Below are 16,651 nucleotides of genomic sequence, written 5' to 3' on the forward strand. Positions count from 1 at the left end.
ACTTTAAAAGTATTTTTTGCTTCTATATCCTTAATGATACTAGAACATTATCTGTATAATTTTGTAAATTGTGAAATACAAATAAATCTTTACTCACTTCTCAGCTAAATGGTGAAGACAACCATGCCGTGCGTGGTGTCTCCTTGGTGGAACTTCACTATAGCAACCGCCACCTTTCCGCGATCGACACATATATCCTGTGCTCACGCATTGTGCTGTGTTGCAATAGCATCTGACACCCTCAGCTTCACTATCAGCTTTTGGATCTGCAAAGAAAAATTAAATTTAATTTAAAACAAAACTTAAAAATATATGTATATATAATTATGGTTTAGTAAAGAAGAAAAAGTGTCCGTAAATGTCCTGCTCCTTGGAATAGGTCAGAAAGAAATTGTCCGATATACCGAAGACGAGCAGATGTGATTAGAAGCACCGCTGCATTTATATGTGATTTCTTAAAATTATAGGCCGATTAAACTTGGACAATGAATTAGCTAGCGTAAACAAAACAACTTAACGACGAGTAATAGTTATGGAACTATAAAATTAAATCTCGCCACAAATAAAATTTATTTATAGACCATTGAGCAGGAAATTGTTATTACGAATGTAAAGGGAAATGCTGCGAATGCAAGTAGTGAATCCAATCACCAGAGTCGACGTATTGGCGCCCGGGACTCGTAAACTTTAATAGTTTACAATACACGCCGTGGATGTGAATATACAGTCTATGAATCAACACCAAACATTTTAGTGACCGTACCATCGACTTGTTTTATCCGTTGATTACGTAAAAGTGCAGTTATATCAACAAATATTAAAATATATACGAATACTATGTACTGCGACTACTGAAATATAATATATAAATCAATTATTTGATATTCCACTTATCGGTATAACTGATATTCTATACTTAGAATTAAGTTTTTTGATCTTATTTTCGATATAAAACAAAAATGACAGACTAATATTTCTGTTAGTTATATTCCGTTCTGAAACGTTTTTCAAACATGCCAAAAAGTCGATAAACCGGTAAAAATAATACACAGATGGTCCGCGTCCAGTATTTGTGTATGAATAATGCGCACGTCATGCACCGAGAACCCTTACATAAATATCCTACGAACGGGCAGCCTCCGACCGCATTCAATGTAAATGCTTCGACTCCAGACGATGAAACAAAACGAAATTAATTTCAGAGGGACGCCGCTTTATTTGCTCTCGGGTCGAACTTAAGAAAACGCAATCAGACCCCCCTTGATGTCTATCCCCATCGGAATTCCTTTCGTTCACGAAATCGACTTCATCATGCCCAATTTTTGGATGATTTGTAATTTAGATTCGACGGTCCTTAAAAAAAAATAGAAAATGAAAGATTTTAAGATTGTCTACTGTAATTAGTGGTCGGATAATTATTTAGATTTTTCAAAGAAAGAACTACTCAGAATTCAAAGACAAAAAGCAAACGTATACATGACAGGGATTTGTCAAAGTATTTTAAAATGAACACGATGTTTCCTTTCCAGAATAAAGTCTTCGAGACTAGACGGTCTACGAATTGGCACTTAGTAGAAAACTATAAAATTCAAATTAAAAAATTTAAATTTTATGGTCATTGTAAATTTAGATCCATGAGATGCAAAAATATTTTAATTATTTTTAAATAAAAACTTGAATAATGTATTTTTTAATAAAATGAAATATTTTCCAAAAATCCTTAAAAATCCGTATAAATAGCTTTAAACATCCATAAATATTGACTCATTAGCGATTCAATTAGCTTTATCGAAGCATCGTACATTACATTAGATGAACGTCATTAGAACGGCTTTACAATCAATTTCGAATCAAAAAGGAACACAAACGGAGCACCAAAGGATAAGGTAAATAAAAAATAAATAAACAGAAAAGAAAAGGTCCCGGCATGTTATTTGGAATTGATAAATGGCCCTCCGGAGGCGAGGGGGAAAGAGATGAAGCGAGACTAGTGAAGGATAGCGACACTAATGAGTCGAAGACGAGTGTATAAGTAAGGGATAAAGCAGCATAACGTAGTAAAACGCTTCTTATCGGCTCCGAACTTTTGATTTTGTTCTAGAGATTTATTGTTCACGTAGCTATATGATATGCTGCTTGTGTTTGTTTTACAATACAGCGCTGTATATTTATGAATCATAGATGTAAGCGTAGGAATAAAAATATGTTTACCGTAACTATGACGCTACTTTAATTTTTATTTTTGCTAAGTATATTGATATATATATTGATCTTTTAATTACATTTGATTTTGCTATCTATTTTTCATATAAAACTATAGGAAATAACGAACTAAAAGCACGAAGAATTATATTTAACAACCGTGATTTGTAAAGTCAATAGCTACTACCAATAAAGTTGAAGATGTGTTTATTATACACGAAAAAACCCGATCGCATCAGGAGCCGGTATTCTTAAATCGCGATTGAAATGTTCGCATGAAGGCTCACCGCGCCCGCGTCGGCCGAGATCATAAGAACAAGATAAATACCATCGGTTTACTTGCAACGTCTCTTCAATTTCATTAAATATGGACGCAATGAGTTCAGGATCAAGTTTTGTTACTATTTCTTAGGAGTACTCGCTCATCTCAGATGGGATATTCAATTAAGATTCAGAACAAGATAGCGCTTTACTTTGCGCAAATAGTTTACTATTTGAGATAAAATCGCCGGAGGCATGGTTAGTTTTCCGTGTATTGAAGATAAATATTCATGGCTCACAACACATCATTTACTATCGGATTCAATTAACTTTTTAATGATACTCGTAATAAATAAATATTTTGGTCATATACGTTATATTACTAACATTATTATCGTTCTAAAATTATATGGAATGTAATCAAAGTAAACTTTTGAAGACGTCAGAATTATCGGTTAGTAATAAGGTTACTAATGTTGCGACAACAGCTTTCTCTCGACGTTCACACGCTGTCCGGCTACGTTTTATCTAGTACTTTATTACGCTAATAACGTTTGTGGCGCGAGCCGGAGCCGGTTTCGCTATTCTGATTGGAGTCACCATAACTGGCTATGAGCTGATTGGATGACGCGGAAAAAGCAAGGCTGTATACCGGCCTTGTTGGCATTCCGATATTTGAATAACATAAGAGGTATCATCATAACGTGTCGAATTGCGGGACGTTCACCGGTGCTCAATTAAATTTACGACACAGCAAAAAACCCGCCCGTCGCGTAAAAATGTTTATTTTAGCGTACATTCTGATTCTTTTCGAGAATTATACTTTCTTATACATGACCACTGATAGATGAATTTGCAATTCGAAATGACAACTTACAAATCTTATCCTCTAATCTGATCCCAGGATAAATTTATGGAAGCTAAAGTAAAACCAAGAGATTCAAATTCGTTCCAGTTAGATATAGAACTGGCCGCTTTGACGCCTGAATAAATGGTTGAACTGTTTCATTACCTGAATTTCTATTGGCTAGCAGGTTTATCAGCTGCATCGTTTAAATCACGATTCATCTAATTGCACTATGAATTATCTTCGATAATATATGTCGCCGCAGCGTAATTATCTATTGCAATACTTGCAACGCTAGCAATTCACAGGGCCGTAGGCATTTTAAAATAGTCCCGGATTTAATCAAGGCGTTTTTATTACATAAATTCTTTTAAAAGACATTCATTGAAATTAGCCTTTTCTTTCTTGGACGCCTTAATATTATAACTTTACAATACAATCGAACTTACTTCTTACTGATTAAGCTGCTAAGTTTATAGCTCATTACACGTCAAAGAATTTTGAATCTTTTTAAAGTTTGTTAGTGTACCTATTTTAGTGTGTACGCTGAACACACTGCAGCGATGTAGGTCGAGTAGCGTTTGTGTTATCTAACCATGATATCTCCGTAAATTGCTTTTATAACACCGCTTGTACATTGACAAATCACATTACTTTATGGTAATAAATTTTAAGACCAGCTTCATTGTGTGCCACATTAGTTACAAGGAAATTATACATAATTCGCTTATGGTGAGATAGTATCATTTATTTTCTCTGTTAGATTTTTTAGGTCTAAGGTCCATTAGATAACATGAACAACGGTACGTTTCTGATAGAAACGATATAATAAATAGTAATGTTCCATATCGATGAAATGTTGGCAATAAAGAGCAACCGTTATTACACATAGAGGCTGCATAAGCGATCTCGATGCGCATTACTTCCTAGGAAAACAAGCTAACAACGTTTATTATAACATTCAGAAAGTAGGATGTGCTGTGATGTAATCCTTGCGGTTTGATTAACGTTGGTTAAGCTGAAGCGTCGCTTTCGCATCAATGCAATGGAAATGAGCTAGTCTATTCGCTTCTTGAATATTTGCTCAGCGTTTCTCGTCTTTATATAACTTTGTTTAGATACTAATTTTGTATGCATATAAATTCTAGTACAGGATCCACTTGTACAATTATCAGTTATTCCGTCCACGTCCCGTCGTCGTCGAGGTTATCGAGGCGCTTTCACGCCACACGAATAATATTTGAATAATGAGACGCGTTCGACGAACTTCTAAAACTGCAAATATAAGGAAGTGAGCCAACAAATTGAGCGCCACCTGTCTGACAATCAAGTGTTCATCGCTTCGTTAAGCCACAATAGGACATTGACGGCCGGCTACCTGAACACGACGCAACCTTTTAAAGCTGCTCATTTTGTAAAACGAACGATTCAAGATAACCCTTCCCGATTGTGTGGGCGCCGCTAAATGTCACGTTGACAATGAGCCTCGTTTAGCTCTCAATAGCAGCTTTAAATCATAACAATCCTGTCATCTAATGTTCAACGTTCATTGATTACGCGCGTGCCGCTTCTGGCTTTCCATAAACACAGGCTTTGTATGTGGTTTCGAGCGTGTTTGTGTTTGATTCACCGTTTCAATTTATTGTGTAAATATTTGTCGAAAGATACGTGACAGTCACATAAGTAAACATTTTCTTAGGTGTAAACAGGCGCAGGTGGTAAATGATTTCAAGTTTTGATGTGTGAATTAACGCATTTGGAAAGTTTGAGCCCATCAGTTCATCGACATATTTATATGTACGTGCATAGATATAAAGCAGTGTAACGCAGCACAAAAAGCCAAATCGATATTTCGACATCGACCGCATTCCGCTCTTATCCGGAGCTTGGCTTTCAATCAGTTTAATTAGATCGTGAAAAAACATTACGAGTGCTCCGAGAATAAGCGCCTCGCCTTGACATGGGTTATTGTGATTTATTTACTAGTTTTTTTGTTATATATGTTTTTATAGTGCAATTAAACCGGTAACGGTAATACACTAGTAATGTTAGACAGTTGACAATAGATAAATGGGTATGCGATTGATGTATTTAAGTATGCGATTAATAAAAATAGTTACAGCACACATGTGTATTTAAAGTAGAATGGAATGCACTTGATCTTCAAGATGCAATAGATAGTTAGTAAGAACTCTCAGCTGGAATGTGAACGAGGAATTCACGCGGCTTCTGCTTGCTGTCGTTCACGAACCGAGCTTTCATTTGAAAGATATTGCCAATACGCAACGGACGTGATAAAATAAATATCTTCTTCAAGATACAAGAATTTAACATCATATATAATACAAGCGAATTCGTTCTTTAATAACATGGATTTTGTTATAAAGTAATTTAATTTTTCTTTGCTTGTTTTTTATAGTTAAATTTGATGAAAACTTTATATTCAATACCTACATATTAATATAATAAATTTAAATTCTAGAATAATTGTAACGCAATAAAGAAAGCATCGACGCCATTACTCCGATACAGTTAAAAATAAACCAATGATAACAACTTGTACACAACTAACGTGTGAAGGCTAAAATTAATGAACGGACACATAACTAATGTCATGACTTGACATAAAGGCTAAAATCTAGTTCAATCAGAAACTTTTTCTGGTATGATGAATACTAAATAGGATTGACTCAATGAAGTATAAAAATACCAATGAGTTTATTATCTGAAACAGAATCTCCAACATATATTCAGAACTTAGAAATACTTCTAAAAGCAAAGAAGTTACTATTTTAGGCAAAACTTAAAATTTCCTAGGAAAAAGTGGTTTGCACGAAATTAACATATTGATATACGAACTGAAAAGCAAACAATAACTGATATATGATACAAATATAGTAATAATATTAACTGAACAACTAGCTCAGTCGATCCTAAGGATGCTCCACAACACTAACGTTTTATTAATAAAACTATTAGGTGCCACTGGTAACCATGTTTATTCAAAAAAATCTTAAATGCTATATGCAAACAATTAGCGAATCTTGCCATCGCGATTCATAATTATCTACATTTTGACATAACGCCATCTAGTATTTATAAGATAAAATATATATGTACATTAATTACGAATACAGTAACTATATACTAATATAGTGTGTAAAAAGACGATTCAATCTTGAATGAATTATATTCTGATTTCGAGATACATTTTATGTTACATCGTAGCCAAAGCCTTCTGACACTAGACAATACACGCCAAGATTTGGCATGCCAGTAAGCATTAGTTCTACCCTCGCTCGCTTCTCGAGGCATTTAAGCGAGAAACAAATGTCCAGAACATTCGAAAACATTTACTTTGCGGTACATTCAAAGGAATTTACAATGATGGAAGATTTGCATTCAGGGCTGTTAGTAATTGGAAATTAACTTGGTTTATAGTGTTTTAATGTTAATCACTTCTTCAAAGATCTAAGGCAGATTAAATATTCTCAAGACTAGTTCTGAATATAATGGGCATTTCTGTTCACATTCTTGTATTTGATTTTGTAAATTAAAAAATGTCGCGTATCGTAGATCATTTTTTGAAGTCAATATGTTAAGGGTAAATGAAATGTCTCTTAAATTAAACTTCAGAAATATTTAAATGAAGAAAAATAGAATTATTAAAGAACATGAGCCACTAAATGAAAACAAACGAATACATAATAAAATTGTACTGTGAGTAGTATTTTTTTTTTCTTTTCGAACAATATTTATTTTAAGAAGTCCCTGTTTCGAACAAACGATGATGCAGCTTCTTTATTTCTTTCGTTAAACTCGTAACCCTACTCATATTCTTCACTTGAGAGCTCCTTCACGGCGTACTCGATGCGCGAGTGTATTCAAATGCAATCAATATGCGATGTAAATAGCAAGGGTTTAATGGACAAAGTCAGTTTGGTTTTTGTTATTCAAGTATAAGTTAACACGACTGTTTAATATTACAGATTGAATTTATGTAATGCATTATCTTAATGCTTTGTTATTGTAAATGTGAATTAATGTTATAATTATTTCTTTATAAGTATTCTTTTTTTAATTTATTTTATTTATTGATGCATACAAAGAAGGTTTTGGTTCCGGGGAACCCCCAATTATAAATCTTACAGAAGATCACAAAAAAAATTGTATTTTCGACCATACCGATTTTTTTTAAATTATTGGTATCTAGTTGATAAAAACAGCTGTTCTGAGACTTTCTCTTGCTTGATTGTGAAAATTAATATATTTAAGGAATCTCTTGATCAGGGGGTATATAGTGTATGAGTGGTAGTCAAATAAATGAAGAACAGAACCCACTGCGCCAAGGTGTGTGTGCAAGGATAATAATATGTAACATATCTGTTCCTTTAATCTTAAACTCCGGTGGGACGGCACTGTGACACAGAAGACCGCAATATGCATTGACTCAAATTAATTTTGACACATTTCCAAGACAGAGACTTTTAAATATATGTTCCAATTGACACACGATAATATATCAACATTTCGTGTAGAACACATAGAACTTAAAATTTTGACGTATTCTTCGTTTCGAAATATTAATGGTTCTCTAAAAACAGTTTTGCGAAATCTACAGCGCATTCAAAGAATCATTCTTTATAGCACACGAAGCCATAGAGTTTTGTAACATACTTAATGTAACATATGTATAGGTGGACTGATAAAAAGGACACTTGATGGTCACCACTGCCCAGCACTGTAGAACTAAGATATTGTTCCTTGTGCCTGTAGTTACACTAGCTTATTGTCCTTCAGACCGGAACTCAACAATACAAAGTATTACTGTTAGGCGGTAGAATATAAAGATTAGACAGAAAACAGACAAATATATGTGCTTGTCATCCTATTAAATTTAATAGCCTGCACAAATTTCAAATACTACAGGCCTATTTTCACTATACTCGTGGTGTTTAATAAATTAACACATTAATTATACTTTCTTGTACGATTAATGATTTAAATTACAATATATGCAGTATTCTCAGTTATTTATAAGGAGATTATATTAATCACAACCTTAGCTACGCAGCTGCTTAAAATGAAAGTATGCAATAATGAACTATAATGCCTTGTGATAGAGTTGTAATGGTTTCTCGTGAGTTAATTCTGTGAGGTCACTGACATGACCACCAGTGATAGGTTTGTAACGTAATTTATCATAAAATATTCGATTCTCATTTGTTTTTATAATTTTAGACAGTCACTAATAATTTCCAGTTATATTATATGTGATGTGAAACGGTTACACTTTTTACTATTTACTTAAGACCTACTTAATTCTTTTTTCATGTCAAATATTTTATCTTAAATTCCGCGCCTGAAAATTAGCCAATTAGTTTTTTTTTTCTAATTTTCATCTGCCTTAGCCCAGTAGTGTTAGAATGTGGTTATTTAAATGTAGAATTAATAAAAATTCAAAAAAAAAAAAAAGATAAATATTGTAAAAAATATATAAACATTGATCTTTTATCAGACCTAAATACATTTAATGAATATATTAAATAATATTAACGCTATTACTAATTTAATATATGATTCGAATTTATTATAATGTATTTCTATAATGTATTAGTTGTTAGGTGATTAAATATCATTAAAATTCCAGTCTAATTTACTTATCTGATATATTATATGTGGATGGATAGATTTTTTGGATATTTTAAAAATTAACTAAATAGACGCTCTGTGTCGTTCTGCCCATTTTTTAAAATAGATGGTAAAGTTTTAGGGTTCCGTACACAAAGAGCAAAATGCACCCTATTACTAAGACTTCGCTGTCCACCCGTCCGTCCGTCTGTCTGCCACAGATTATGTGTTTCTGTTACCACCATAACAATATATACTAAAAACAGAACAAAATAAATATTAAAGGGGGGCCCCCCTACAAAAGGCAAGACTTTTTTTGCCGTTTTGATAAATAATGGTACCCTTCGTGCGCGGACCCTTTTCGCACTTGGCCGGGATTTTTGCTTGATATATTTAAGTATGAGACATTAATCCGTTCGGATATTCTACAGTGACGACTTTACCTTTGAATGTTGTTAAGGGAGGGGGGAGGGAGGTAATTTAAGCGACGCTGTGTCTTCTCAAATGTCTTTAAGTGTCTACGAATGTCAAATCATAGGTAACAAAATTAGAGATCAATGTTAGCAAGGTCGTAATAATTGTTAAATATTAAATATTGAGTTGCTTTATATACCTACATAAATTTAAATTTAATTAATTTATAGGATTATTAAAGATTAGTCCATCTGTTCAATTAACATTACGTTATTATTATTAATTAATATTATTATTAGTAATTGGCTTATAATTGCAGTAATTACGAAATTAAGTCTTGAACATTTTTTTTTTTTTTTATAAATCTATCAATAGGACATATACTCTATTATAGTATATATATTTATGCTTGTTGTGAAAATGTTGTTAAGTTCAAACAGGCTTAATATCTTAACACAAATATGTAGAATCGTTTAACAAGTTGTCTAACAAAGAGGATGGTAAGCGATGGTGGTAAGCGGTATTATAAACACAAACGATGGTAAGACAGCCTCGTACTCGTACACAAATATTTAAAGAGTTTTGAAGGGAACCAGTTATAGCTCTATAAGCTTACGCAAGACAGTTCGCTTATTAAGAGGTACAATGTTTGATTTAAAAAATACTGAGAATTTATTCATTTTTTTTGTGATATAATGACAAATATATATATATATATATATATTTTAAATCAAGATAATATATTTGATTAACACATATTTGCAACAAGCGCGCTTATTTCAAGAACTAACGTGAAATTTCTTTTTGCATGCAGACAGACCATTTTTTATAAAGGGTTAAGTTCACACTACGATTCAGTGAACCATGATATTTATACAATTTGGAAATCTGTGGGCAAGCAATCATGCTACATATCAGATTACATCGTAGAGAATCGCGAGTATTATCTAAAGGAACAACTCGACATATCATTTTTTTTTTTCGTCCACTTCATATTTGAGGTTAACTTATATTCAACGTTACTACTCACTCTTACGATAACGCTATTTTTTTGTTCGTATCCTGGTTCATACTTCCTTTGTTTTTCCTGTTCCTCATTTGAATTTTGTATACGTGTACTTTTTTAAACATGTAAACGTATTACTTGCCAGTATCAATTTTGAGACGAATATATACTCATTATATGGTTAACGTATAAATAAACAAGAGTCTAAATTAAACAACGTTATTAATGGTTCATATTAAGAAGGTAAATTGTTAAACAATAATTAGTAGAAAATTAATGAATACGTATTATGTTGAATCACGACATGAACATCTATTTATATGTATATACAAATGAGTTGTATGTTTGCAGTTCGCGTAGACTTCGGTTTAAGTATTGATTTTATAAATGATGAATCGTTTACGAAAAAAACAACGGCTGATTATTATTATGTGCGAATCGAATTGTTTGTTACGTTTTATTAATCTAAAGTTACTATTATTGTAACCGGAAATTGATAATAATAAATGATTCCCTAATCGGACAGGGAAATAAATTCGTCTTCAATACGATCTTTTGAAATAAGAGTAGTTCGTAGGATTTGACATTTAACGTTTTACTTTTTTTAATTAATTTAATAAACCGGCTAACATACACGTAACAGCCAGTAAAACACATCCTAAAGATTTACTCTACAATAATAAAGTGAGTAACTCTAACTCTAATAAAGTTATCCCAGGATGTTTGGTACAGAAATGTACATTTAATATTTTTTATACGAATCACTTGAATTAATTTATACTGTTAGCGTGAGTTTTAAAATTTCATAAAGAAAAACATATTAAAAATAAAAAATATATAATTGCGAACCATAAAATGGGTAAAGCTAGTAATATAAATCATTACAAACAAATATGGAATCAAGTGTAACGCCTACCAAGCCGTCTAAGAATCGTAGCCCGATCGCAGCGGGAGAGCCGGGAACTCATTTTTAAATATTTTTATTGCAAACTCTTCCATAACGATACCTTGATGAGTTGGTAACAATGCAGATATTTTTAAATTGTTTTTATCTCGGTAGTTAATGGAGCCGAGATGGCCCAGTGGTTAGAAAATGCATTCGGGTATAAGCCCAGGCAAGCTTAATTTGTGTTTACATCTCGTGCTCGGCATTTACATCGTGAGGAAACGTACATGTGTCTAATTTCAACTAAATTCTGCCACACGTGTATCCCTCAACCCGTATTGGAGCAGCGTGGTGAAATATGCTCCAAAACTTCTCCTCAAAGGGAGAGGAGGCCTTAGCCCAGTAGTGGGAAATTTACAGGCTGGTAATGTAATGGTAGTTAATGCATTATCTGTGCGATTTATTATTTCATACTTAATTTTTTTTTACTTATAAAGGCATAAAGAAGTTGTCTCCGTCTGTAAATAAAGTAATATTTTTGAAGAATATTAAAATCGTGACCATTAAGAAAATTGCCGGCAACCACGACAACCATCAAATTACGCGCCGCACAGGACGTTTAGCGGTTAAAAAGAAATGGCCGATATTACAGTATGTTACAGTGTTTACTTGTAGCAAATTGGGTGCAATCTTGTGCAATCAGTGGGTGTACTTCGAGTTCCTTCGGCAAAGATCGGCAATTATCGGTATATTGCTCGACAACGCGCCGACATACAGATCGTGGTTTATTTATTTTACTGAATGACTGTTTACCGAAGGTTTTTAAACGACTCTGTAATTTAAACGTATTTTGTTCGTATGTTTTTGCCCGTTATTAAATTAAATTGCACCAGTATTTTCTCAGTCACGATGTACGTATACTCTGTATTTAAACAAAAACAATGTCTTTAAAAATAAACTATACAAAAATATTATATTCTCATAAGTTAAACTCAATTCTCTTACAGACATTCTCTACAGATATAATTACTTAAAACATTGTTTATAAGTTAAAACTACTTTCGATTTTGATTCATCACAATTTGGGGACAAATTTTGTTATTTGTGCCTAAGTACATCGCAGAAGTATTTCTTAAGCTAGATTTATTTAATAGACAGTCGCTTCCTAATAAAACTGCTCATTCACGGCAGTTTCATATAATAGTATAATGGCCTCTTATCTTATAATGAAGCCCGCGCTAGCCCTCGGAAGAGTTGGAAGTATAAAATTACCGGCATCATCTATTTTTACTATTTCATTGCCATCAAATTGCTTTCTTTGTTCATAAAATAATTATCTTTCTTCGTTCATGGATGTTACTACTAGTAATTTCTTTTTTTTCTATTTTTTGCTTAAAAAAAACGCCTCACTATAAACATATAAAATTAGGCCGAATTAGAATTGCCCGGTATAAGTGTATATGATATTATATACGGATTTATAGTTTGATTTATCAAGAAGCTTGTATATCAAAAATCCGTTATTGTCATTTGATTTAGTAGCTGTCAGCATCTGAAGCCGGACGGAGCAAGCATTCTAAGAGATAGCATCTCGAAACTGGTCTGAACATATTATATTGCTTCCCGATCATAACGAGAAGTTTTTCTGAAGCTATGTGCTGACTTTTCTAATCAGGACTTCGTGATCGAGGCTAAAAACCGGATCGGAGTTACAAAGTAGAACTAAGACGAGAGAAAATAATTTTGGAACGAATTTATATCAGAGATTTATGTATTTACGTAGGATTTTTAGATTGAATACTCAATAGGATACAATGTAAGATACAATATTCTAATTAAACGTTCTGGTTATAAGGCGATGGTTAATTAGTAAATAGCAAATAAAAAGCAGGTGGCGTATACGTGGCGCCAAAGCAGCTGCACCGCGCTAGTTAACTCTCACCGGCTACACATGGAATGTCTGACATAGTTGATCCGTTATTTCGAACCATTCTTTATTCTTCATCTCTCGCTAATAACTGGATTCATATACTGAAGCTAGTTTTGCAGGCAATAATATTTAATTTCGATCGAGTTCCTATCTTTGAAATCACAAATCGAATTCATGAATGTGAAATTACATAAAAAATATTGTCAGTTTCCGGAGCTAAAAGACAATTTCAATTTTGAAAATCGAACGCAATTATTTACCCTACGTTCACAGACAATAAACTCAATAAAAACAAAAATGCAGTCGAAAATGACATGAAATCGTTTCACGACCAGCCATTAATACGGTCTATGATTTGACGGACTAACGAAGTAGTGTATTGTCTGTAATCAACTCGGAGCGCTTCGGCAAGGGACCGCTGATTATAGGGTAGCCGCCCATTTAGAACTTACGGTCGAAATAGTTTTAACGTCTATGAAGGCCAAGCCGAAAACGAAGAACGTATTCAACTTAAAGTAAATAATAAAAAAGAACAACGATGCTATATATATTGCAAACTATTCTAAAGAAATGCATATTCTTTGATGTTCAACAGAAACTCATATAACGAATATGAAAGATAGAACTAGACCTGAAGTCTCAGGATGTAGAACATGTTATTCCACTTTATACTGAACCCCATTATGCAGTTGACGGACGGATACATAGAGATGTCAAAATGTCGCCACATACTCTTAACGAGGCAGGTTTCAATGGAAAAGTACATACAATAATAAATAACTTAAATGATCATAATAATGATTTAAATCAAATTAAATTAGCTGTTTTAAAATGTAATAATTTCAAACCGAATGTTTCATTTGAGGACTTCACTTGTTTTTGTTTTAAATAAAGTGTATGTTCCCAGCACGATTTTGCTTAATAAGATGCTTAGTCGATGATGGCGTTTGCGTGAGTGATTTTCAAATTTTGATGCGTGTTTGGCTATTCAAATAAATACTTTACTTTTTGTTCACATCCTTGATTTATATTATATTTGCTTAAAATTCTCGAGTATTAATTAACAATTCTGCTCCGCTGAGTAATAATATTTTTCCTGCTTTGATGATTGTTTTATATTTTTTAGACCATTGATACGGTATGTTTTAAACTATATATAAATTTATGAAGGTTACTTTTTATAATTTACAATTATATCGTGAATTGTTAGTGATATCATTAAAGGCATTATTATTGCCTTCAAACATTTTGGTCAGAAAAAAGGGGGATGAATAATATGTCTTTTGAATCGATAAAAAATATGTACAAAATAACCGACAATGTAGTTTAGAATTTTAAAACACATGTAATTATTGACAACGATACAAATACACGAGTCCAATTTAGCGCACGAGATCAACTTTTTATCGTTCACGAAAAAAAAAAAATCTAATTGGTAGAGATGCTTGAATAAGCTACAGTCATTTTATCTGTTATGGCGTTGCAATAAGAGCTGTTTAGACGGAGCCGGTGCTTGTTGATTTTATCGAAATTTAGCTCTTATTTCTATCATAATAGGATTCATTTTAAATGGTATTTTTAAAGTATGCAGATGCATGCTAGCGTTCGCTAATTGACATTAAACGGTGCGCGTTCCTTTCGTGTTTTTACGCTTTCGACCGGTATCTAAGATTAATTGGAAAGTCTTACGTTTAGCTATAAATTTTCGAACCGAAAGCTTTAAGCGACGATCGTATTGAGAAATATTTCATTTGATTCTAATATATATGAGCTAGAATTAATACTAACGGAAAAACGGCAGTGCTTTCTATACCGATGGTCTTCTGCTTGAGATAAACATTTCTTATGAATACATTCTTTTTTTAAATTTATTAACAGCCTAATAATCTTTATTCGATTTTATTAACACAATTATTATTAATTACGTAGAGCAGATAGGTTATACTTTGCATAAACAGAAAATGGTCAACGAGAACGCAATAATCAAGTACTAAGTAAACTATATTCACGTAATTTTTCGTATGAGAACTTCGAATTTGTATCACGATGTGTAATTTACTCAAAATTGGAACAGCTTGAGGCTACCTGCATATTTATTTTCGAAACCGATTTCGGTATCAAATCGAGTTTTAATCGACGGATGTCGGTCTGTTAATTCTGTTCTGAGACATATGTTCTGACCCAACGATTATATTAACTTTAAAGCGGAAAAAGGGCCCGATATCTTTGTGGGCACATAATGACGGATAATTACATATATATAACTAGTTCTGATACATTTAATGCTTGTAAAATGACGGCGAAACCAATTATATCAATTGTATCTGTTGAGCCAATATTTTCATTCCATATATTACTTTTTTTTATGATATAAAAATACAATTAAATTACAAATAATGATACCTACATAGTTTTTTATTGATTATTGAAATTAAAACTACTTCAATATGAAAAAAGTACTTCAAATCATAACAAGGACAATTGACAAAAAGAGTCCATTCCTTTTTATTAAAAAAAAAAACATTATTTAATAATTCTATATAGTATGTATGTACAATAGCGTATTTATGGGATTATGGTCTTTATAACAAAAGCAATATGATCAATTTTCGCTTAAAAGACTTACGTTTCGTTTAGATATTGTAACTATAAATCATACGAATTGCAAATACATTAATCCTGGAGTCAAATTTGTAACATTAATGTTCCGAATAAAATAATGGACAGAGTGGGCGATGAAAAATAGACGACATTGTTTTAAACACATTATACGAATTATGGCGACATAATTATACATTTAAATAATATCTAGAGGATATTTTATGAGCGTCTACCAATTATGGTCGAACAATTTTATTAATCATTTTAATTTTTTTATCCTCGTTACAAGTTGTAATATGCCGAGAAACGTAGTGGTTTAAATGCGTAGATCTGAAGCATGGCGGATTCAGGTTCGAACCCCGGAAATCACCACTGAATTTTTATGTTTTATTTGAGTCTTATATTCTCTTGTCTTTGTGGGTAAAACTATTGGTACACTGTAGCACGAATAAATTAACTCTTAAACTTCTTTTAAGACGACACTTTTTTGTAAGCACCTAATAATATTTTTAAATGAATTGTTTTTCAACATATCATAATGTACTTAATGAATGTTATTTTTAAAATAAATCTTGTAATCTTTAAATGTGATGTTAAGAACTACTTTGGGAGAAGTCTGCTGATATAAAATACACCTATTATTTAACTACTTCAGAAACAAACACAGCACCCTTATTTGAATTCGTTAAGATTTATATTGTAGCTAATTGCCGCGCGCGGCTTCGCTTGATTGTCATGTGCTAGACAAAAAAAGTAGCCTATGTGCTTCCTCGGAGTTCAAGTTTGCTTCACATCAAATTTCATCAAAATCGGTTCATTGGTTTGGTAGTGAAAGAGCGACAGACAACGTGTATAATATTAATTTAATTGTTA

At 32.5% G+C, this 16,651-nt stretch overlaps 1 protein-coding gene across 1 annotated transcript in view; it reads right to left on the reverse strand.

The window, feature by feature from the left end:
* LOC125068278 (BMP and activin membrane-bound inhibitor homolog) overlaps nucleotides 1–16,651 on the reverse strand; it is a 57,301-nt gene that overhangs the window by 14,888 nt on the left and 25,762 nt on the right. Inside the window, exon 2 of the mRNA XM_047677381.1 lies at nucleotides 98–266. Within this exon, the coding sequence (XP_047533337.1) occupies nucleotides 98–266 (169 nt within the window). The remainder of the gene's footprint in view (nucleotides 1–97; nucleotides 267–16,651) is intronic.

Source organism: Vanessa atalanta, chromosome 13 (genome assembly GCF_905147765.1).
Source record: "Vanessa atalanta chromosome 13, ilVanAtal1.2, whole genome shotgun sequence".
Taxonomy (NCBI): domain Eukaryota; kingdom Metazoa; phylum Arthropoda; class Insecta; order Lepidoptera; family Nymphalidae; genus Vanessa; species Vanessa atalanta.